Source organism: Pagrus pagrus (genome assembly GCF_965226575.1).
Source record: "Pagrus pagrus genome assembly, chromosome: 17".
Taxonomy (NCBI): domain Eukaryota; kingdom Metazoa; phylum Chordata; class Actinopteri; order Spariformes; family Sparidae; genus Pagrus; species Pagrus pagrus.
The window spans coordinates 9,646,152-9,670,258 of record NC_140201.1 but is presented as its reverse complement, the minus strand read 5'-3'; the positions used below and the strand labels follow the sequence as shown (position 1 = coordinate 9,670,258).

The window sequence follows — 24,107 nt, the reverse complement described above, 5'->3', positions numbered from 1 at the left end:
ACCACCATGTTCTTCCGGAAACCTTGAACAGACAAACCAAACGATGGCTCTGGAGAGGGCCAATCACATTTTGAGCTGCCATTGTAGGGGAGGGTGAGACGAGGGGTGTTCACTTGGTTGCAATCTGCAAGCTTTGTGCTAGATGCCACAAAATGGATCTTTAAATCGGGCTCATTAAAATTCTACATCATATTAATAGTTTTGAAAAAGTTATGCAAAAAGAAAATCTGGGTATATGTATGTATCATTTTTTTTTCTCAGCATGCACAGCTAACCACAATCATTCTTGATCAATTTATCAAATAGAGCAAACAAAGGGTCTGCTTTGGTTGTTTGATTTAATGCACTCCACTACAAAATCAGATAGATCAAATAGAGCTATTCAGGTTTTCAGGAGAAAATTATTGTATTTGTTTCATCTGGCAATATTATTGCTGACGAACAAAATATCAGCATTTTTCCAAATACTATACTATACTATATTTTCATGCAGCCCCTCATGGAACATTTTGTGGCCATCTCAGTGGCCATTTTGGACAGGATTTAACCTTGTCTACGTCTTTTACAATCAAAATTAACAAAAAATATCACAAATTAAATTACTAAACTACAAAAATGTTCAATGGATTCATCTTACAGTATATGAGTAATTTTTTTGTAAAATTATCCCTCACACTCCCTGCAGTTATCTATCTATTGTGCTTTGGAGGCTTCCAACCAGCAAACATGAAATTCTATGTGTGTGGTCTCTTTAATGCCCGTGGGAGAACAGGCATGTTTACCTACATGTCTCCTGAATTTTCCAATAGTTACCATAAAAAATCCATATGTGTTCAATGCCTGCTTCTGCATTAATTAGCTGCCCTTTGCTGGAGGAAGCATTAATTACACTGGGATTATCATATAACAATCCGGCAGACTCATATACTAGGTGGAAAAAATAATTTCCATATAGATACTTGGTTTTTTTTGAGAGCAATAATAGAAATCCTCACAGCTGCCTGCAGCACATCCATTCTAAATTAGTCCGCCTGCTGCAAATGCTCTCGGTAACTGATGTGGGGTATTATACAGGGTATTACCATAGTCCTCAGAGGCCTAAGGTCCCAGGAATTGTGTGCACATGTATGTGTGGTATTCCTTTTCATGTTTAGGATATTCATGCTTATCACTGCAGAGCTCTCCGCCATATGTCTCTCAGGTGTCCTGTCTTTCAACACAAACCAGGCAAAGGTTTAATGCAAATTACCAACCATAAACAGCCAAGCGTAACAGCATAAATATGTATCATGATCTCAACTGCAGTATCACATCTTTGAAGAGAGAGTACCCATCCGATGACTCGAGAAAGTCGAGGAGAAAAAAAAACAAAGTGATGGACTGCAAGTGTATACTTATGTGAAACAGGCCAGGGATGTTTATATGGTTTTCATGCAGCATGACCGGGGCTATTAGTTTCTGGTCGCTGGTAAGAACCAGTCCACAAGGCCTATTAAAAAGGAAGTTGGCCAATTAATTTAAGCCGGATATAGGATCCAGTTGCACACAAAGCGCTATAGAAAAAAAAAAAAAAGCATTGAAAGAATAAAATGAAAAAGAAATGCATGGAAGGCATGTCTCCATTTTGGTGTGATCGAAGCATGTTTTATTCAGCTTGTTTCAGCAATACTGTGAAAAAGAGACTGCTTAGATTAGCATAATGAAGCTTCCTATCTGATCCTATGAGCCTCTGATGTTTACAGTCAATCATCGATGGAATGACAACAAGCAGCAGGACTTCATCAGGAATGCTGCTGTAAGGGTTTTCAAGACAAAGAAATTACTGAAATTCCACGTTGTATCCGCTTATCTGGGAGCATTTGATATCGGCCATAACCATTATCCTCACAGTGCAGAGGAAAAGTGTTGAAATAGTCATATGATTCAATACAGAAATAATAGGAAGTTTGTTCGGATAAAACTACTGTAATCATTAAATGGAGAGAGCCTGTGTTCGCCCTCTCTGTGTGTCTAATCTAGGTCACAATTGGATGGCTCATCCCTGTGCAGAAAGTAAATCCACCCAACGATCGCAGAAGGCCTTATCCTAGTGTTTACAACAGGGCTGGGTCGATATCCACAGGAGGCGCTCAAATAAACAAACCATAAATGCCGGGGCTTCTGCTGGCCTCAGAGATTATGGCTGTAACAATGATTAATTTTAACAACCTGAGCTAATTGTCTCCGAAACTTTAGTTAACAGCAAATATGATCTAGCCCTGGGTGCTTTTCTCTTCTGTAATGAAGAATAATGAGCAGCGGAATTACTGCTGGCACTTTTTTTTTTTTTTTTCGTTGGGAGATTTGTAGAGAGCACAGAGGCCAGCAGGATGTGAGTCCGGGAATGAAGAGATAGACTGTATCTGTCTGTGCGTCTGTCTGTCTGGAAGGAAACGAGCGAGGAAGGAAGGAATAGAGACTTGTGTTTGGCTCGAAATCAAATCTGAAGCCCTTGATGAATGTGAGGGAGTTAGCCTTTTGCTTGTGTGTTTTGTATCAGCCTTGTTCCTTTTTGACGCCCTGCTTTCTGCTGCTTGCAGACGGCGTGTCGCATCTCACCCTCTAAGGAGGCACGCTATGAAGTATCAGCATTTCTGTCTTTGTTATTATGGATAAAGATATTGTTCTCCTCTCCCTCCTCCTCCTCCTTAAGCTCCTACTCCCCTTCTTCTCTCTGTTTACTGTCTCTCCTTTCTATCTTTCTCCCAGTGTGCCGGCACGCATAGAAGTGTATAACACTAGTACTGCTGTAGAAAGCAGCTTGGCCTTGAGCAGTGTCTGTGATTCGCCTTCAATCTTAGCTGTGTGCTGGAACACCACCTGAGGCTGGAGATGAGACCTCTCCACAAGTGGCAGAGCTTAAACGCCCTCTTTTATCTACACTATCTCTCCCCTAGTGAAGTGAGGAAGAGCAGGGAGGGAGGGAGGGCCGACCTGATCCCTTCTAGCTGTACTCAGACAGAGAGATGTTCACATAGCGTGTGGTGTTTATGTGGAGGAGGAGAACTTCAACACCGCCTGACAGCACAGAGCATACTCTGCTGTCATTATAAGATCATTCACCTTGTGAAAAGAGATCTAATCGATTTGATCTGGTCTCTTTTTCCGCGACTTATTCAGCTCGACCATGAGTGCAGAATAGAATCTTTTGTTCTTCCTCCACACTTTCTCGACTTTCTGCTCTTTTTTATCGTTGTTTGTAGGAGGAATTCTTAGCATCGGTATGGCCAATGCCGACTCGCATTGGATTAGTATTGTTATCACATTCCTCCTTCACTGGGCTGCAAAAACACCCTGACCTTTAATGTAATCACTCTAACCTACACAGTATCTGACACAGCACAAGCGTATCCATTTCCGTCTCTGCCTGCAGTCCACAGGCACCTTGGGAGAGTCAATAGATGTAATAAAACTTATTAGCACAGTTGGATTGAATATGTACGCTAGACTTGAAACACAGTGAAGCTAGGGTCACCTGCGAAGACCTTAAATCCAACCCACGTATTTTTATTCAGCGTGCAGAAGGCAACTCCATTACCGGAAAGGTTGCCGCTTCTCGTGCAGTTTCTCGGGAGAGGAAATTGGCAGCTTTCTCTCAGTCCATTCCAGGGTTTACAGGGGGACCAGTTCAGATGCCTCTTAGAGCACTGGACTCTAATTTAACCACAAGCCTTGATGGGGACAGGCTCTGGCTAGAAGTCCACATTCCTGGGCAAAAGGGAACTTATACTGTATGTGTGTGATTGGAAACAGAGGAACTCAGACACAATTTTCTCATTACCAACATTATTGCAAAACTCACACCTTGACCCTGTATGTGCATGTGTTAGGTTAACATCATATGCTAGTAAGTGTTGTTGTTTAGAACGACAAAAATGTTCTATTGGAGAGGCTTTCACGGATCGAAATTATTCCAACGATTTATTCTTTCCACATGCGGTATTTCCCTTTGATCACCCTGCTTTCAGCAGAGCTTGTTCATGCGGTCATTGTTGAGGCATTGTTGTGGGCAATTATACACAGTTTTGGTAAAAGGCGCTATTGTCAGGCAGTTTTCTGGATGTATTTTTCTAAATCCAAAGTGGTGTGTACCAGTGTTGTAGTACTTGAGATTGGGCCCAAGACCAGTTTTCGAAGGTCTTGGTCTCGTCTCGGAATCACATTTTTACTTTACCATTAGTTGGAAAAAGAGGACTCTGGATTTAATATCAAGACCAGTCAAGGCCACATTTACAGGGATATCACTGTATTGAATAACTGTTTGATACAGTCTATACTTTATGAAGGTTTTACATGAAGACAGGAGTCACCCAGGAAACCTGAAGCGTTCACAGCAATTGTATTGCGTCAGGTAGATGATGAAACATGGTTAAGATGATTTCAGCTTTTTACATGTCCCGCATTTTATCATTAGTGTGTCAGGTGAGTGTGGGACTCGAACTGGTCTTGGTCTTTGTCTTTGTCTTGGTCTTGACTGGTTCTCAAACCCATAAAGTCGCTGTCTTGTCGTGGTCATGATACACTCTGGTCTTGATCTTGACTTGGGCTTAAACCCTCAAACTCTCTGTCTAGTCACAGTCGCGATACGCTCTGGTCATGGTCGTGACTTGGTCTCTAACCACAACAAGTCTTGGTCTTGTCTTGGTCTTGGTTTACGCGGTTTTCACTACAACACTAGTGTGATGTGTACTCCCTATAACTTGCCAAGAGATCTAAAAGTAGACACTAGATTTATATCGATTGATGAATTTAAGAGCATCTTGAGGAAATTGGTGAAGAGGGCATGTGGTTGTTTTTCTTGAGAGGCCGCTATGTTTGAATACCTATTTTTCTGTTTCATTGTGATTTTGAGCAGCTGCTACTTTGGCCATGTCTCTCTTGTAAAAGAGATCTTGATCTAAACTGGACCTCCTAGAAATAAAAAGATGAAACTAAAAGCAAATAAGATAAAATCTTCTTCTCAACAATAGCTGTACTCAAATGACTCACACAGTCCACTCCTCTGCTCACCCCTGTTTGCAAAGAAGAAGAGGCTTGTTGAACTTGAAGGCAAACCTTGAGAAAGTATGTGTGCGGAAGTGGAATTCACTTCATTGTACTCGAGAAAAAATTACAGAAGTTGAACCACTTCATGGCGGTCAATGGTACTTAAGGTTACATAGCTTTAAATGGATGATGAAGGTCTTTTCATATTGAGTGGATGCTCAGGATGCTTGAGCGCTACAGTGCTTCTGAAGGTGTGATGAAAAGCAGAAAAATAATTTGATGTCAAATCTGATTTCTTCACAATTTTGATCAGTATTGCACAATACAATTCATCGAATGTTCATCTTGGAATCAGTTCTTAATTTATCATGAGTATATCGTGCTTTATTGGAAGCATTATTGGATGGCGTTCTTTTAAAGATGTGTTTATAACTTGTGTTTTACAGTATTTAAACTTACAACATCTATGCCGGATATAAGAATGTCCTTCAAGAAGTGTGAAACCTCTTCTCATCAATTCAAGCACTCAAGCAGAGTGAAGCCTTGGAGCAGCACAATTCATTAACTGAAAAGCAAAGAATTACAAGCAGGCCAGATATGAATCCTCCCTGCTGCGTATCACTCTCTGTCTCGTCGAATGAAGCATTAAACTTCTTCATCTTCAAAATAAAAACACTGAGAGTTCTTAGGTTATCACCTCATTAATTTGACGCCATTCTAAAAAAAAGAGCGGACAGTGTGAGTGCATGTCTCTATTCAACATTTAATTAATTTTGATCACCTCAGGGCATTGCCAGTCCACTTCTCTTTCAAGCATTTGCTAAATGACCATTTTTGGACTATTTCACTCACTGTGTTTATTTCTCTTTCTTGCCCCCTGCTCTCTCTCATCCTTTGGTTATTAACATCCTTATCTTTGTGAAAACACAAAGAGCCTCTCTGTAATCAGAACTTGTTGCTTTCTTTTTTAACCTCTTGAGAATTGCAATGCAAGTGGGACTTGGATCCACATCTCTATTATGAGACTACTATACTACTTTTTGGTTTCAGTAATATTCAGTTAAGATCTGTTATGGCCTGAACTGCCAGCAAACCTTCATCAATTTATTGCAGATATTACTGACAATTCTCCATAATAATCCTGTTTACATGGTTATCTAGTGAGAGGTTGTAGACATTTTGTCAAATAATCTGTTCACATATGCACAGAAGCACTAAAAACTGGAGGTGTTTTTGCAGCGTGGTGTTTATTACAGACAATTTAACCAACATAAACAAAGTAAATGATTGTGGTAGTAGCACTGCACTTTGCAATTTATACAGATCAGATAGAAGGCTTTCTTGCAATCCTGAAAGCCGTTGTAGACAGATACTGCACTCCATTTTTAGCTCAGTACAGACATTCTTACTTAACTGGCATTAACATTAAATTTTATCAGAGTGCAGTCACAACTAACTTTTATGGATCAGGTAAAATAACTTATGTTGTGTTTTTCAGTTTGTGATACAAATTGGACTCCCGGTACGAACTGAACAATGGGAGCGAGGCTGCCTGAAAAACTCTGTATTTTGGTAGGCAGTTCTCCTTTCAAGTAAAACTTAAAGCTCCTGTCAGTATTGTAAGATAGTTGAGTTTTGAATCTCATCAATACTGTCGCTTTGGGTTTCCCAATTTCCCCATTCCCCATTTTCCCCATTTTTTTGATTGTAGGTCGTGTCAGCTGCCATCTGAAAGCATTGGTATTTGACAAATTGGTAATAAGCCTAAAAAATATACTATCTTACCATCTTAATGCAAGATGTAGTAAAATAATAAACCACCATGTTATTGAGATTATTTTGATTGTTGTATGATTCATGATTTGGGGGAATACAGTAATTTGCCTCACAATTTGAATTTTCACTGAGAAAAATCATGATGATGTGACATTGGTTGGAGCCTGTATGAAACAAACTTATTTTCTTACATCTGGAGAACAAAATGTGTGGGCCAGCACTACAGTGCTTCTTTATAATGCCCCTTTGTCACACATTTTACCTTTATCAAAAAATTTCAGCATCTTGCGACTTAGATATTGCCCTTAGGCATATTAGGATTTTCATTACATTTTGATTAATTTTGCATCACTACGCCTCACAGCAGCTACCCTCTGTTCGAATGTGATTTTCAGAAAATGAGGTTGAGTTGCAGTCTCAGCTAAGAATGCTCATAATCAGTCACTTCTCTTTTTGTTTTTATGTGACACCAGAAGATATAAATCAGGTGCAGTAAAAGGCTGTATGATTTGCTGTCAGTCACAAGATTTTGATTTACCTCGGTGGTCATTGTAGTGCTGTTAAAGTCTTTATTTAGCTGGTTGCATTTGGTGCATGTATCCAGCAAGCATACGTACATATTATTAGTTCTTATTGAGTGAAACTGCTCAAAAAAGAACATGTCCTTGAATGTCAATTATTATGCAACATTAACAAGACGACTTTCCTCCCAGTTTTGTTTCATGTGCTTTGTGCTGGGTGCAAAAACTCCAAAGGATTTTGCATAGTTAGGTTCAATGTTAGGAAAAGACAAAGATGCCAAAATATATGTTAAGGTTTATGCTTACTTATCAAAAAAGGTATAAATTACCTTGTATTTGTTTACTAGAACTGGGACTAATGATCGTTGGAGAAAAATCGTGATCACAATACTTAGCACCACAATACATAAAGATAATCATTACTGACATACTTGTTCAGCCCTTGTCTGCATTGTCATCACCATGGGCTTGTTGTCAAATTGTGTAGTCCTGAAGAAATGAATGACGGCCTCAATACCCCAGTCTGCCTCTGAGGGCTCGAAACATGCCATGTATTGGATGGGCCATTGAATTCAGCCAGGAGTCTTGTAGAGGCCGATGGGAGGAAACAGGAGCACATTAAAAGTGCTGATGAATCCAATCAGCCTGTTCGCAGGCATCCAACACAGATATGCCGGTGCACTAAGCAGCGCTACTCAAGGGCTTAATTAGAAGGATGCTTGTGTATTGTTTGTTTTCAGGCATTAGTAAAGTCTGTGTGTCCTGATAATGGAATTGGCTGGGAAATGGAATCGTTTGGCCCTGCCTTCATGCTGCTAGGTCTGATACTGCTTGTCAACACCATTGTTTCCTCACCCTCCTGTGGAGCCCCTATCGATGTCAGCGAAGGAAGACAGCTCTGCAGCAGCCAGCCAACCCCTCAGCCGGAGCACTCAGGTTCGCCTGTCAGCTAACAAGGCCCTCCATGCTGGAGAAAAGTCTTTTGTATCAGAATCTATCTCTAATTAGCAGCTACAGTGCTTCACCTGCAATCCGACACCTCAAATCATCCCGTCATTGCATCTATGAAGACAGTTTTTTTTTCTGCTCTTCCAGTGCATCACATTACATCTACATACCTCTACTTCCTGACCTTTTGCTCCACTGAAATATATTAACAGCCACAGAACACAGCAGGTAGTGTGACCGGTATTTAAAGTTCATTTTGGATGAACAATTGTGATATGTATTTAGCTAGGCGATATGGGTGAAATTTCAATATAGCAAATATGAGATCCAGCCGTCTGTCCCTCTATTCATCCATTCGTCCATTCATCTATTCATCTATCCATTGATCCATTCAATGAAGATAAACTACATACAACAATCACTTGGTGTTCGATTCAATAAAATACTATGTTCCACCATTAACATCTATTTCTAGAAGAAATTCATTTGCATTTTTACAGTTTTTTTCTCTATTATTATAAATTATATTTTACTGCTTCTGTATATTATTTTTATTTTTATTTACTCTTATTTCTGTTGTCTTCTGTATTTATATTTTATTCAGTCTCTCTATAGTGTGTTATTTCTGTTCTAGAAGGAGCTACAGTGAGGTACTAGTTTCCCCTAATTTAAAGCACATTATTCGAGCGTTATAGAGTCTGATGGCACCAGGAAGGAACGATTTCCTGTGCCGTTCCTTTAGGCAGCAGGGTCGAATGAGTCTGTTGCTGGAACTGCTCTTAAGCTTGTCCAGAGTTTTGTGGAGGGGGTGAGAGGCATTGTCCATGATTGCCAGCAGTTTTGCCAGCATCCTGTCCTCCGCCACCTCCTCCAGGGTGACAAGCTCGGAGCCAACAACAGACTCTGCCTTCTTGATGAGTTTATTCAGTCTGTTGGCGTCCTTCGCTTTGATGCCCGCACCCCAGGCCACCACAGTGAAGAAGATGGTGCTCGCAACAACAGACTGATAGAACATCTGGACCATCCGGTTGTAGACATTAAAGGACCTGAGCCTCCTCAGGAAGTAAAGCTGGCTCAGGCCCTTCTTGTAGACTGCCTCTGTGTTTGTCAAAACAAAACAAAACAACAATTAATAAGTCCTGTTGATTTTTTGTTAATTTCAACAACAATAGTCACATCATCACAATATAGTTCCAGGTTGTCAATAAAGCCATCCACTGTATACGCAAGTCACCACAGAAAGGCCTAAAATGATCTTAAATCAATGAGAATATATGTCCTATGCTACACTATCAACTCAACATGGCACGGATGATAAATCAATGTATAACCGATGAATGTTTACATTGATATGAATGTTCATGGGTGTGGTGTGGTGTCTGTTAGACACAGCTAGTTAAACTATCACATTAGCAACACTTGCACACTTGCAATTTCAATGTAAAAGCATCATTTTTTTTTTTTTGTAACTGCATTTTGTGCTTTTTTTACATTGACATTTACCTACATGACTGTGACAGTTCATGGCATAGTAGTTAGAAAGTCAACCAGCCAGACCCCGTCCACTTGATTCAGGAATAAGTGAAGCTATAAGGAATTCTTTGACTTTGGCGAGGCAGGAATTCAATCAGTCGGACTATGGGGCTAGGAAACTGGGCATCCGACACAGTTATGCCTCAGCACTTTTCAATTTGGGCTTGGCCTGCTTCAGCCTGCGGCCTGTAGCGTATCATTAATGAAAGTCACATTAGGCATCCCTGTCATCCTTAGTCATCCTGCTCAACCAGTAGGAGGTTTCATAGCTGTATGGGGCAATAATGTTCACTGCTGTATCCAATACAGCTCTCCTATTCCTCAAATCTACTTCTGTATGCTTGATCTATTAAGGCATAATGGACCCTGGTTGCTGTCCTTTAAGAAAAACCTGAAGAAATACAAAGGAAGCGGGAAATAATCATCAGTCATTCAATTGTGCTTTTCAGATGTTCTCTTGATTGATTTCCTTCAGATTTCTGTTATAAAATGCCCCTTTTCTGGTCTCTCCCTTGACCCAACCCTTTCACTACTATCTTCGTAAAAGATTCATGATGTTTATGCTGCTCTCTTCGTTGCTCATAGCCTTCTTGTCTGGTGTAGTAGAGGTCATGGATTCCTACATTTATGCAAGGAAGATTAGATGGAAGTCTTGGGTTTCCTCACACTGTGACCTTAGCTTTTACCAGAGTGCCCGACGTAGACGAAGCTTGGGCAGGCTTCTCAGACCTTTGCCCTTCAGGGAGCGCTGCATACTGTGGGGGCCAGCTCATGTTGCCAACTTGTGAGGCTATGTGGCTCTGACAAATGGCCCTTCAGTGGACATCTTCGGTAAAAAGTATAGTCGTGCCTCCATGGTGTGAGTTAATGCACTCTCTGGCCTTGCTGTGTTTAGGTGATTGGGCTACACAAGGTCAAATTCCAGAGCAGAAAGCACACACTGCATTTTTGCGATGCTGTGTCTGACATGTGTCTGAACTCCCTTTTCAAATAGCTGCTGCTGACATGTCGAGCAGTAATTTCCAAAAACAGAATTTAAGCTGTTCACACATAGTATCACTGTGGAAGTTCAGCAAAGTGTCAAACTGTCTGATGGCAAATGGTAGACAAATGTCTAAATACCGTGGTCCCTCATCAAAAATAGCCAGTAGTTTCACACTTACAAATGCCGAATTACAGACGTTGACTGCGGCCACTTGTTTGGCAGCCTTGTCACCTATAACTTCACCACCGTCCCCTTCATCTACCAAAATAAAAGTCAAGTAATAAACATGTAATGTGAATGTGACATGACACTTTTGTATGAATGTCAATACGGTACGTAGCCTATGACACGTATGTACGGATGTATCTGTGGTTTGCAGCAACCTTAACTGCTAACATTTTGTCCTGGTGACTGTGCTGCTATGTATACATGCCTATGTAACGCGTGTAATACTTCTTTATCTGCTTTGTCTTGGTGTTTTCTTTAATACCTCTCATGTCACGTCACTTTCTTTTGACACTTTGACAGATAAACACATCGATAACAAGAGTCCTGTTTTTGGATCTCACTTTAGGGGCAACTTGTTTCTCCCCGACTCTTCAATTGACTTTGTTGTCTATATCATGTCACCACTCTTACCCCGTGGCTCCATTCCACACCCGAGCTGTCAAAAAAAATCAGAGTCATTTATCTGCCTGAGAGATAAGATGTGGAAAAAGATGTCTGAGTGTGTATTGTGGTCTGATCTGGATGATAAGGCGGGATGGTAAAACAAGGGAACTCAGAAGGGTTTAAAGTCACACCCTTATTGTGATATTTATTGTTACTTGCTGCACATGGGGGGCCTGCACACGTGCACACGTTCGCACATGGACGTCATCTCTGCTACGTATGTGTACTATGAGTAATTAGATTGAGTCGGGCAGTACACTACTCTGCTCTCTCACAGCTTGAGAGCCTATATAAAACAGGGTGTGGAACATGTGGAAACTGTGATCCTCCATCTGCAGTTGCCTGCATGGCCTCTCTCAGCCCCAGAGGAGTCATGCTGCAGCAGGAGGTTTTGTGCTGTGCAGTGCAGTGAAATGCATCCTACTGCTGCAAACTTTGACCACCAAACATAAACCTCAAATGATAGTTTCATTAGACCCTATGATCTTAAGGAAGACTTGCGGTGTGGATTCGGAAGCTATTGTTGTTTTTCCAACGGAATTGCAGAGATTGATGTCTGAGACGAGCATAAATCATGAAGTTTCTCGAGCTGACTCAGTGTTCCTGGGTGTACCCTCCCTGCTGTTTTCTGATTTATTGTTAGTTTGGCCATTTGCTGAATGTTAGTGAACACTCCAGTGTGCAGCAAATCATTTGGACCCCTGAGAAATGGAGCAGATTATGACAGGAGCAGAGAGTGATGTTCATTAGTTGACGCATCATTCCACACTGTGCATGACATGATGTTCACTTTACATGATCTGCCAACTGGCTTTACTATAGAGCACGGTACCGAGCAGGAATTAGCTTATGACCAAAATAAGTCTGTCCAAGTAGTGTTTGTCCTGTCATGAGTAGCAATAACCAACAAAATGTGCAAACAGCAATCTGTACATCATCTTTTGCTGCTGTAATGTGTGTCTCTTGACGTCACGCCTCCCATTTATCCTCTCATACCCTGTGATTTATGTTTTGCGACTGTTGTGATGTGCTCAGCATCCTGTCATGGCTGAGGAGCATGTTCTCATGTGAGTGGTGCAGGAGGCAGGAAGCTGTGCTCTCAACACCGAGGACTATCACTAACACCAGAGTTGCAAACATCCACTTTGCACTCCATCACTGCAGGGCAGGCACATGAGTGCTTGCACTTCATTAACTTAATTAATTACTGAATGCACACAAGTTCAAGTGCCACAGTTACTTTCTCACATTTGTGCTTTAAGGGCTGTTTCTTCCATTACTGTGTTGTTGGATAGTGCCGGTAAAGTTGTGTAAAAGCGACTGGGGACCCAGCTGGTTTGAGATACTGTTTTAACTGAGTTTCAACTCTCCACAAGTCCCAGTTTTCATGCTGAAGTGTCTCTGAGCAAATTATCAAATTTCTACCAGCACTTCTAAATGGCTGATTTTTGCTGCAGAGGTTGACAGGAAGAAAAGCGAGTTTCCCCTCTTGCAGACCAATGGAGCATTCAAAAAAAAGAAAAAAAAAAAAGAAAACCACATTATCTGACAGGCTGTGTTGCATCGGTATCACAGTGCAGTCCTTTCAAAACAGTGACAGTATAGCTGTCGGCTTTCCTCAGGGGGCCAAGAGCCACTGTTCCGACATGTCCCTGTGTCACCGGTCTAGAGGGGAGCTGGAATGTGTTCATGACTCTACATGCGTCCCTGTTATGCTCCGCTGGGGTGCAGAGTGGAGGCATCACTCTTTTTTTTCACTGCACTGCAGTCCCCTACAACCTGTCTTTCATGAACGAGTTAGATAGAGAGATAGTTGAGCAGGAGATAGAGCATGCGATATGACGCATTGTGAAGTCTTTCTCCACTTTGAATGTGTTCATTGCCATGAAGTCCCAATGTGCTGTCTTTTCATTGAAAATGAGGTCCGCTAAAAGGAGCGCAAGCGCTTCGGTAAAGTGTCTCGCTCTTTTCAGGAAAATACAAATTCACACAATAACCATTCATTGCAAGGTACTGTATTTTTTTGTGGAAAATACTGCAAAACATTGCATTCAATGGTACAAACTTGGCCTTTTGATGTCCTTCCCAAGCATTTGAGGGTAAAGTGTCTTGAGTGTTTTTTCTGCCTGGGCCTCATGGTCACTAACGGTTCTCACCCAAGGCTGAAAACAGAGGAAAAAATAAGGTGTTTGCATGTGTGTATGACAAACCTACCCTCTTCGTACGCAGATAGGAGGAGGGTGATTATAAAAGCTTGATCCAGCACTTAACCATTTGAAAAATTCAGTCTCCTTTACTGAGCGGATAATTGTCTGTTCGTCTTTAGTGGAAATCAAAACAAAGCCCAAGGTTTAATAATGATTTGTGTTCATAATGGCTCCTCATAGTAGTACATCCTGAGCGTTTCCACAAGTCATATTGCAGAAGGCGGCCTCATATGGGGAACTTGCACAAAACTGTGTGCTCATCTCAAAACTATACAGTTTTCATCTGAGCAGAGAGGGAAGACTTTATTGAATTTAAAGAAAAATGATAACATCATGTGGAGACCGTGTGCAGAGAAAATGGACTTTTATCAAGAAGTGTTGTTATTGGAGGACTGCAGTGTTCGCTGACTTGGTTGCAACTTGGTTTGTTTTCTCGTGCTCTTGTCTTAATTCTTCATTTCCAGTCTCCGCAGGGATCTGACAGAGACAACAAAACAAAAAAGAGATTTCAAGCCTGAGAGGAGAAAAGAGTCACTGTGTAGAGCAGAATGGCGTCTTCTGTCTGCCCTTTGGCCCTGACCGTTGAGGTGTATGGTTTCTTTTAAGCCTAGCGAGTATGACAGATGCCCATTAAAATATATAAGCAAACAGCGTTACACTTAACAGCTGTGTTTGCCTGTCTTCTTTTATCTTTCATATCAATCGACAATTTTTTCCTCCGTACCTGCACTACTGATGCACAGCGCCTTCCGTGATGCCTGACAGATGTGCACGTTTGAAGGTGGTATCAGGTTTCTTCGAGGTGGAAAGGGGGTACAGGCCTAGAAATAGCAACAGTAGGCAGCTGGGGTCCACGTCATTCTGAGAGATGCTGCAGCAACCAGGGCCCATCTGGAGGGAACAAGAGCCAAGGACACTGCAGAAGAAGAGGGGAGGAGAGGGGAAGATACAAGGCAAGGCCCTGCTGATTGGCCTTGTCATTGGACGTTTGGAAAAGCAAAGTTAATTCTCTTACATTATTTTGTTCCATTCTTTCTTTCTTTCTTTCTTTCTTTCTTGCTTGCTTGCCTGCTTGCTTGCTTGCTTTCTTTCAGCATTCACACACACAGAGGGAGTCAGACTTAAGCAACCTCTGACAAACAGACAAGAGCCTGCCATGGAAGACTCTACGTCACCTCAAAGCCATGTTCATCTCCTCTCATCTTACCCACCCTCCCTCCTCTTCCCATCTTCTCACTTTTGGCCATTGGGACACATGCATCAATGACAGAAACACAGCCAAACTTAAGTGCTGCATGTCCTGCCTCTAGCTGCACTATGTAGCTATCTATTCTATTTCTGTCTATTCATTTCATTGTCATTTTACACGGCTTATATGTAGGAATATTTGCAGCAAGGTCTGGGTTGTAGGATAGTGTTTCCTACAGGGTGAGAATTTACTTGTGGTGGTGGTGTGTGGGTGGCGTACTCCGTCCGGTGTGTGACAGTGTTGCAATAACAAATCTTGTCTTGTGAATTGAGGTAAGAGTTTCATAATGTTATATAGAGTCCGTACTTACTTGCAGCTTTAAGTACTATAGTTTGCACTTTTGGCTCATGGGGCCTTTAAAATAGGGAAATAATTTGACGAAGAGAAGTCAGTAAATCATTTGTAACATTCCAGTTTTAATTAAAAGCACTGTACATATGTTCTGCACTCTTCTACCACAGCTTACCAGACTGACCACCTCTCTTAGTGATCATGTGTGGCTATTCCTGTATTGTGTAGGTGTTGGTTTAATGGCACAGAGCTCCAAACAGCACTCGGGATTTAGCGTGCTGGACTCAGAGGCCTCAGGCAATCAGAGGCATCCATCATCCCCATAGTTCATAGAGTGATGGAAGGAGAGAAAGAGTTTGAAAGAGCGAGAGGGAGCGAGAGACGTGGAAAGACATACAGAGACAAAGAGAGAGAGAGACAAAGGGAGACAGTGATAGAGCCAGGCGAGCAGACAAAGTGACAGAGCCAGAGAAGTGGGTGTATAAAAAGCATACATAAGAAGAGAACTAAAATGTCAGTGTGAAAGCATTTGTCTGGAGGTGTGATCCACTCAGACACAGCTCTGCTGGCCCAGTGGGTAAACAGCTGTAATCATAGTTCAGCTGCAGACATTAACAGCCTGTCTCTATACTGCTGCTAACAGGTTGAAGTACTGTGCATTACATCCTGGATCCGTGTGATTCAAAATATTTATTTGGCCTTCTTTGTGTTTCAGAGGTTCAGAGGAAGGTTTTTACAGTTTCCTCTTTTTTGAATTCAGGGATAAATAACTGAAACTTAAGTGCTGCAGCACTGTAAGGTGACACTCCTTTTTTCAAGTCCTATTTAGATGGTCTAATTTATGGCTAATAAATATAATGATTTAAATTGTGAATTTTGAATTTCCCTAGAACCACAGGTGACATCTTCAAAAATAATCAAAATGGATTATTACATAAATGCTTTTTCCAGAATTTAAATATTTTATAAGTAACCCCTTTGTAATCACCAACATTTAATGATAATGACTGATATTGATTAGCAACTGTAAATTTCAGATTACAAATACATTTATTGTATAATTTGATGACGTAAAGATGTTACATGTAACAAGTTACTCCCCAACACTGATGATGAGAATGCGGCAACATGGTGTGCTACCAGTTTGCAGCAAAGGCAGTCAAAAACAGGAATACAAGTCATTTTTCCTGCACAGTTGTTACTCTTTTTCCTTTCTCAGAAAACTACATTTTTGGGCCCGATAGGGAGAATGTCTGGATCCAATCAGGTTTTAGACATATTGATATAAAGACCTGCGGCAATAATACAGAATAATGAAAGAATTTTGAATCCGGCCCAAAGTCGGTCCCAGGTTGGTTCTCTGTTACTAGAACTTGAGAGGCTCTGTGAAGACTCAGTTTTCTTGTTTTTTACAAAGTAAAACAGTCCAAAACCAACCTATACCTAATCTGTAATATATTTACAATAGTATGAAGCAGAGAAAGTCAGCTCATTTTTACATCTGCGAGGCAATTATTGAAATGAATGATTCATCTTTCAGCGGACAATGGATAATTAATAACATTTGATGACGAGTTTCTCCTTTTCCAATGGCCACCGCTTTGCAGCACCTTCATCTCCCCCTAAAGTACCCCCGTGTAAATGTTTATGGCCCCTCTGCACTGAGGGGGTGGATGCTGCTGCGTCTTGTTAGTCCAAGCATAGTGGGAGATCGAGGGAAGGTGGTGGGAAAGGGAACATGAGTACATTGGGTATCTGTTTTTTCCTGTTGTAGGTGTTATCGAAGTCACTTCAATAAAGCGACTGTCTGTTAGTTTGATCACCCCCCATGTCTTTCCATTTTTCTTCCCAAAGGATGTCAAGATGCAAATTTGAGGCTCTGCATCCGCTTCACAGCAGCAGCCCCCAGGCTCACGGTCCATCAGAGCATAAACATGTGTCAGGCCAAGGAAAATATTTGGAGAGAAGGATAACAGACACCGAAAGTTGTGAAGTTTACGTGGAGAAGGGTCATATTATTGTTCGTCAAAGATTCTCAGAGGTCAAAGACTCATTTGGGAAGATATCCTTCATTCTGTCCCCTCTGCACCTCCACTTCACATCCCATTTCCTTCTTTACACACCTTGAAAGACTCAGGGTAAACAGATTTCACACAGTCTCTTTGAGCTGTGTTCATAAACAGTGTATTGTGCCACCTAATACCTTGAAATAACTGTGCTTGAGGATGGGTACATTGTGTATCCTGTGTTCGTCTCTCGAGACTAGAGTAGAGGCTCTAAACAAGTAGGGTCACAGCAGCTTGTATGGGGACTCCAGTCAATAGAGATTTCACAGTCACACCAGGGTCAGTGCAGAAAACTTGACAGTATACACCACACTCTAAACTTAGCACAGCTGACCCCAAGTACAACACTGTACTGCGTGTGTGAGTGGCCGTCACCAATCCCGCATATAATATCACCCTCTGACCCAGTTGCCTTGGTTTCCACCTAATCCGTGTCCCTCCAGACTCTCGTCTTAGAGTGCAGGAGTGTTTCCTCAGAGTGTTATTGGTAGAAGTGGAGAGGAAAGGAGGGAGAAAGAAAGAGAGGCAGTGACAGAGCGTGCACTGTTGGCCTTGCCAGCCCTCTATGCCCCGGTTCTGGTGAGCGTGGAGGCACCGGGAGTAACTTCTCGCTTGCTCATTCCTTCCCCTTTTCAACTGAGAGCAGCCTGAAACCTGTCAGACTTCCCACGCGCCAGAATCCACTCATGCCCTGCCACTGTGTTGCCTTGGTTACGCTTGAACTCGGTCCTCCGGTATTGGATAAAGGATGAGGGTGGGTGGACAGAGGTGCCATTTGGGATTGTAGGTGGCACTGCCGTTGACCCGCAGCGGCCGTCGTACCCTCGTCTGCTGCGTTTTGCCAGGAGTGACAGTCACAGCCTGCGTGCTTGGCGGCGGGAAGCTGACTTGTGTGAGGGGATGAGGATTGGCAAATAAGAGCGACTGGTACAGAGGAGGCCATTTCACGCAACACAGCTTCCAGGAAGTCAGTCATCAGGATGCCAAAGGGAAGCTGCATCTCTTTCATAGCCGGCCAAACGGAGCAACCAGGCGTGGAGGGCCCTCTAGAAGACAATATCCCCTAACTAATGCCATCTGGGATGACTTTCCTGGTCCTCGTACTGAAGCCTCTCACCCTTAAACCAGTCATTTCAACCTTCATTTAAAAAATGCTTTGGCAGTTGGATATTTAGTTGCTTGCTCCCATGTTTCAGGGACCTCTTTTTATTTCCATTTGATGGATTTTGAATAAGACTCTTCAGGTTTTATGCCAGCGCACTGGAGGTTATTCTCCATGTGTTTTGTGTGAAATGGCAATATGGAGATGACACAAAGAGGAAAAGGGCCCTTTTGGCAGCACTCCAGTCTCTTTGAAAAAAAGGACTGAGCCAAGATAAGACAGTTAAGGCCAACAGGAAACCAGGACATTTTGATCTGGATCTGTGTTGTGGGAAATCGCCATTTCTGCCCTACCCATGTATTCAACAACAGCTGTGGGGCACGGTGCCTTCAGGATGATCAGATAATCACTAGTCACTGTTATTAAATGCATAGAGGAAGGAGAAAACACACAGACTGTTTGTCAAGATGTTTAGTATTACACCTTGAGGTTAAGGTTACACCAGGAGATAAAATTAAATAAGAAAAGAGTATCTGTTACCTTAGAGCGCTTGAATCATCCTGCAAGAGAAGTCAATATACCAAGTTGAAACCATAAAATGGATAGTATTTCACAGAGAGCCATAAAACAATATTCCTGTTAAACTTTCTGTAATACAAAAGCAATCTGATGTCATGGCAATAGGCCACAGTTTGCCGCCTCCAACGCCGTACCGGAGTGTGTTTTTGTTCTATTGTGTAAGAGATTCCTTGCTGGAAATTCTTCCTGTAAAGCGAAGGATTGCTCAGTATGACCATCTTATTCCTCAAAAGGGAACCTCATGCGGAGGTTTCATCATAGTTATGGGGTCACACAGTGTTCACAGAGAAATGACTGCAGTGAATGAGGGAGTTTTGCGCTTCAGGAATCATAAAATAGGCCAGTTTAAAATTGTTTACTTCCATTTCCAAGGACTTTAAACTAGCATTACTGCCAAACTCAGGCTGGTTTAATTTACTGTATTCTGAAAGAGCAATACATTTGCAGTTCATCTGGCAAGTTATTCATTTATTTATTTATGATAAAAAATGAAATATGCATTAGTTTTCAGAATTAAAAACGTCCAGAAAGAGACAAGAAAACATCCTTAAGCTGGCTGAATTGAATTGAGGTGAATAACTTTGAGTGCTGTACGTTATATTAATGCACCAAGGTGCAGGACTTATAAGAGTTGTGTAATTCACAAAGGTCTCTCCTCCTGACACCCTTAACCATGCAGTGTCATCAGAGAGAAAGAGGAGAGGGAAGAGGGAAATCACTTAACTAGTGAAAAATGGACTCAGGAGAGGTGCTATGCTCTGGTTCATCTCAGCATATTAATGGAGCCACGACCTTCTCTCAGTTTTTCATAGCGGAAGGTGAAGCATTATCCTGCCTCCACTTGCATGTTTAGTAATAAATGTTGCAGATAATGTCCTGTCTTGCTGAAGTAGTTACATTTTTCTTCGCGCATCAAGAAAATAATGTGCATCCTTCTGTTTGTGGCATGTATTATGATCTAAGGTTCACGTGCCGAAAGAGATATCGTTATGTGAAACAGCTGTGGAGCAGGGAAATGCAGCTGTTTCTCAAGGTTTCAGGATACATTCATACAGTCGGACTGGTTGCTCTTTCAGCCTGAATAATTTTCTGAAATGGTTAACTACAAGTGCAGATCATACCTTGTGATCCATGCCAGAACCCTTTTATAAAACAATATAAAGAAGTTTTTTCTACAAAACTCCTTTTTTTGATTCAATAAAAGAAGCTAAATATTTGAAACATTACAAATAGTGAAAACACAAGCAAATTTCCCACATAAAATATATCTGAAGTTGACACTGTCACATCAAAGAATAGGAATAGTGTGAATCTGAGCGAGCATCTAATGCTGAGAAATGCTTAAGCTCAAAGCTTAGATTGTAAAGATGAAAATGGCAATGAAAATAAGACAAGGAAAGCATCAGATGTCCAACTCAAAATGAGGAATTTAAATGTTTAGTTGGAAAAAAATCTATTCATTTTATGTTACATTTGCATATCGAGTCTGTTGGAGGTAAATCTCTGCAATCTTTGTAATTTTGAGTGACTTAAGTGAGAGATTTTTCATATCAGCTGTAGCTGACATGTAAAATGAGAGAAAGAGGCTTCAGCTCTTGATATCCACCCCTACATTATTGTACGATACAATCAATGCACTTGGCTGGCATTTATTTGTTCAAAAAATCTGTGAATGCAGCCTTTATAACTCAGGAACTTCCCTGAGAATCTTCATGTGTAGTATTCAAAGAAATCCAATGATAGTTGTCTGTACATGATTACAAACAATAACTGCTAATAGCCAATTCACCCAGTCTGCCAAAATGAAAACAGCTATTTCAGCAAAGAATACAGGGCTCAGGTCGCACCCCACCATTAACTGCCCCTAATTTGTGGGAACTGTTTTCAAAACTAGCTTTTAACTCATGATTATATGAGCATGATTATCCCCAAATCAAAGTAAGACAAAGGAAAAATGTGGGAGTGACAATATCCAATATTATTAAACTTTTTCATGTTGCACCATCAATATTGTTTGGACAGTATTAAGGTTCAGAGTGTCCCATCGCAAGGGGGCCACAAGACACTGTTGAAACAGTGTCACAGTTTAAACAGCTCTCCTTTACATGAATTTACAAACCTTAGCCTTTATCCTAACCTAAACCTAAACCTAGACTTATGAAGTCTAAATCCAAGTCTTGACCCTCAAACTGCCAAAATGTCCTGTCTGCTAAAGTCTAGACATTACATTGGTCCTCACAAAGGCAGACATACAAGAACACACACACATAAAGGATATGATTTGCCGTTGTTAAAAATAAGTGAATACAGTATTTTCCTTCCTCATCACCCCTCTTAGATTTTGAGCAAATCAACCGCAGCACAAACAGATACATACACACATGCACGCACTCACAATCACACGTAGACATCAGCCAGTATACACACATCTGTTTGCCTGCATGTTAAACATTCCCCCCTAGGAGGAGGAAAAGCCTTGTGTAACCAGATCCGATTGGCCCTTATATAAAATGGAGAAATATGGGCAGAGTGTAGCTCTCTGACGAGCCGCTGAAAGTCTGTGACATGAATCTGAGTCTGGGGACCAATCATGCATTCCAGTCGAGGAATGTCAAGACCCTCGGATCTCAGCCTCATGTTGAAACAAAGCCCTGCCCCTGTGATATAAAGGGGCGAGTATCTTGTCACTCATGCAGCACAGCAACCCATCAATGACTCTGTTATCGCGCCTAACTTATATGCATGTAACGTATCTAAGATTAATCTCTCCCCTGAGATCAGGTCTTTAACAAAACACCTCTGCGTAGATGCATTTGTTCTTAAAGTCTCCTTTTTGGCTGCATAATGCTCTTTATAAGGCCGATGGAGTTTGTTGCATGGCTTGGGGCAGCAGTTAAACTCTATGAACTGGTGAATACTTGCGTTAAAGTAGCAGCTTTGGCCATGCAGCTTAATGTACCATACTTGGGGCTGTTCCTTCCCTTCAGGCTTTTACAGTGGCTGTATAATAGAGCGAGAACGTCTCTATAGCACTCAATAACTTGCATCAGTGGGGCATAGCTCTAAATGGTGATGTGTTGTCAGTACAATATATCCTGCCCACACTCGGTTCTCAAATTTTGACCCTATGACTAAATCCGTCATTTAAAGCCGGAGAGAAAATAACAACTCTGTATGTTTGATGTGTCTGACAAAAGCAGGAACCCCCCCACAAACTTGCTTGATTTATTTTTCTTGCAACTTTCCATTTTTGCATCCATCTCCTCAAAACCTGGTGATTCAAAATCAGTACTTAATATATTTGTCTTTTTTTTTCTCCCAGGATGCACGGTTTCAAAACCTCAGTGGGCCTCTTTCATGCTCCTCTATGGACTCCATGGTTTAGTGTATAAATGAGTTTATCCTGCTTTGGGGGAAACGGCTGCCTCCTGTTTTATATTAACATGAACCCTAAACCTGTCGTTATATATCCCATGTATTGGGCTGAACTTCGGCTTACGTTTTCCCCCTCCGGTTCTTTCGTGATGAAGAATATGAGACTGGCGAGCTTTCTAAGCACAGCTGTGAGTCTATATTGCTGCCAGCGCTCTCCCTCAGTATCCCCTGTGTGGGATGGCCTCTGACCTCAGTGAAAATCCAACAGGGGCTAAAGGGGTCTGTTAATGCACACTAGTGATGTACAGATGTGCTTCATTCAAGCTGGTTTGTCTTTGCTCTGCACACCATTCGCGAATGTAAATTAAATCGTAGCCAAATGGTCTTTAGATTGCATCATATTTCATATGATTTCATCAAGGGAGGAAATCTAAATCAGAGAGATCAGAGCAGAATTAATGATCTAATAAAACCTCTTAATTAGTTGAAATAATTCTTTTTATATTTCTTTAAGATCTCTGTTGAATACACTGAGAGTAGTGATTATATTAAAATCATCACAAATGATGATTTTCATTACTCAGTAATTGTTTTGTGAGTATAATGTGTCAAAGACAAGTCACCAAATGACCATGGCAAGTGGCTCCGTTAAAACAATCTAAGTGGCATTGCTGACCAAAGTTTGCAAATACTATAGTATTTGCTCTAGGTCTTGTTAAAATGCCACGGAAATGCTCTTATTTTTCCTTCTGTGCTCCAGTGGCCATGACAGCCAGGTAACCCATCTCAGAGTGGCATAAGCCAGCCTGTCAGCAGATTCAGTCCTGTGTTTCCTGGACCCTGTTGTATACCCAATACATAATGCCACACTGGGAATCCCACTGCCAGGCTGTAATCCGAGCATCTTATCAAACCAATCAGCGCTTTTCCAGCAAGAACACATCTCGACCGTGACAGAGGGGGGTTTCACAACATCTGGTGCTGCTCGGAGAGAGAGGAGGGGAGGGAGAAAATGAGTTGGGGCCGAAAAGAAAAGTGTGAGAACAATCTCGATGCTCTGGTATGGAGATTTTTAGATCAACAGCACGTTCCACTTTCTCTTCTGATACAGGTCAGTGAGCGGGCAGTCAGTTGTCAGTACTTGCCCGCTGCAGACTGGAAGCTGCTCGCAGTTATGCTATTGATGTTCTTGACGGTTACATTTGTCACTGCGCTCCCACACAGTTTCTCTCTTCTTCTCTGCCTCTCACCCATACTAACCTCTTTGCTTTCCCTTTCCCCCAATCTCCTGTTTCCTCTATCTATTTCCCTTCCCTTCCCTTTTGTTCCCATCCTTATTTCCCAGCAGCCCAGTGCAGCGGTGAGAGGTTACCACAGCAGTAAGGCAGCAGCCATGAGTCCAAGCCTTGGCTCCAATTGGACCTCTGGTAGCAGTGGCGGTCAGGGGTCCAGGAGCTACCCCTCCGTCCCCCGTGCAAGTCTACAGCATTACCTGTCCCAACAACATCATCACCCTCAATCCACGCACACGAGCTATGCCTACTGCCCGGCACATACAGCTGTGAGTACAGCAGATTTCTTATTACTCCACGTCACTCTGTCTCCTCTAACTTGTTTGTCGCTCTCATGTCTTCGAGTACTTCTCTGCTCTCTTTGTCTTGCTTCTTGTTTCCGATCTCTCTCTCTCTCTCTCCGGTGTCCATTAGTGGCTGCACCTATCAGAGAGGCTCTTATGCAAACAGGACATTCTCCTTCTCCCTCTCCCTCTCCTCCCGCCC

General features: G+C 41.8%; 1 protein-coding gene across 3 annotated transcripts in view; it reads left to right on the top strand.

Annotated features, from left to right (window-relative positions):
* Positions 1 to 24,107, top strand: part of LOC311272635 (RNA-binding motif, single-stranded-interacting protein 3) — a gene marked incomplete at its 3' end in the record, with an annotated part of 290,445 nt that overhangs the window by 40,027 nt on the left and 226,311 nt on the right. For 2 of the 3 annotated variants that reach the window (XM_084379187.1, XM_084379186.1), the window contains exon 3: positions 23,675 to 23,890. In XM_084379187.1, the coding sequence (XP_084235313.1) occupies positions 23,675 to 23,890 (216 nt within the window). The remainder of the gene's footprint in view (positions 1 to 23,674; positions 23,891 to 24,107) is intronic. The other variant, XM_084379188.1, reaches the window with a different exon arrangement.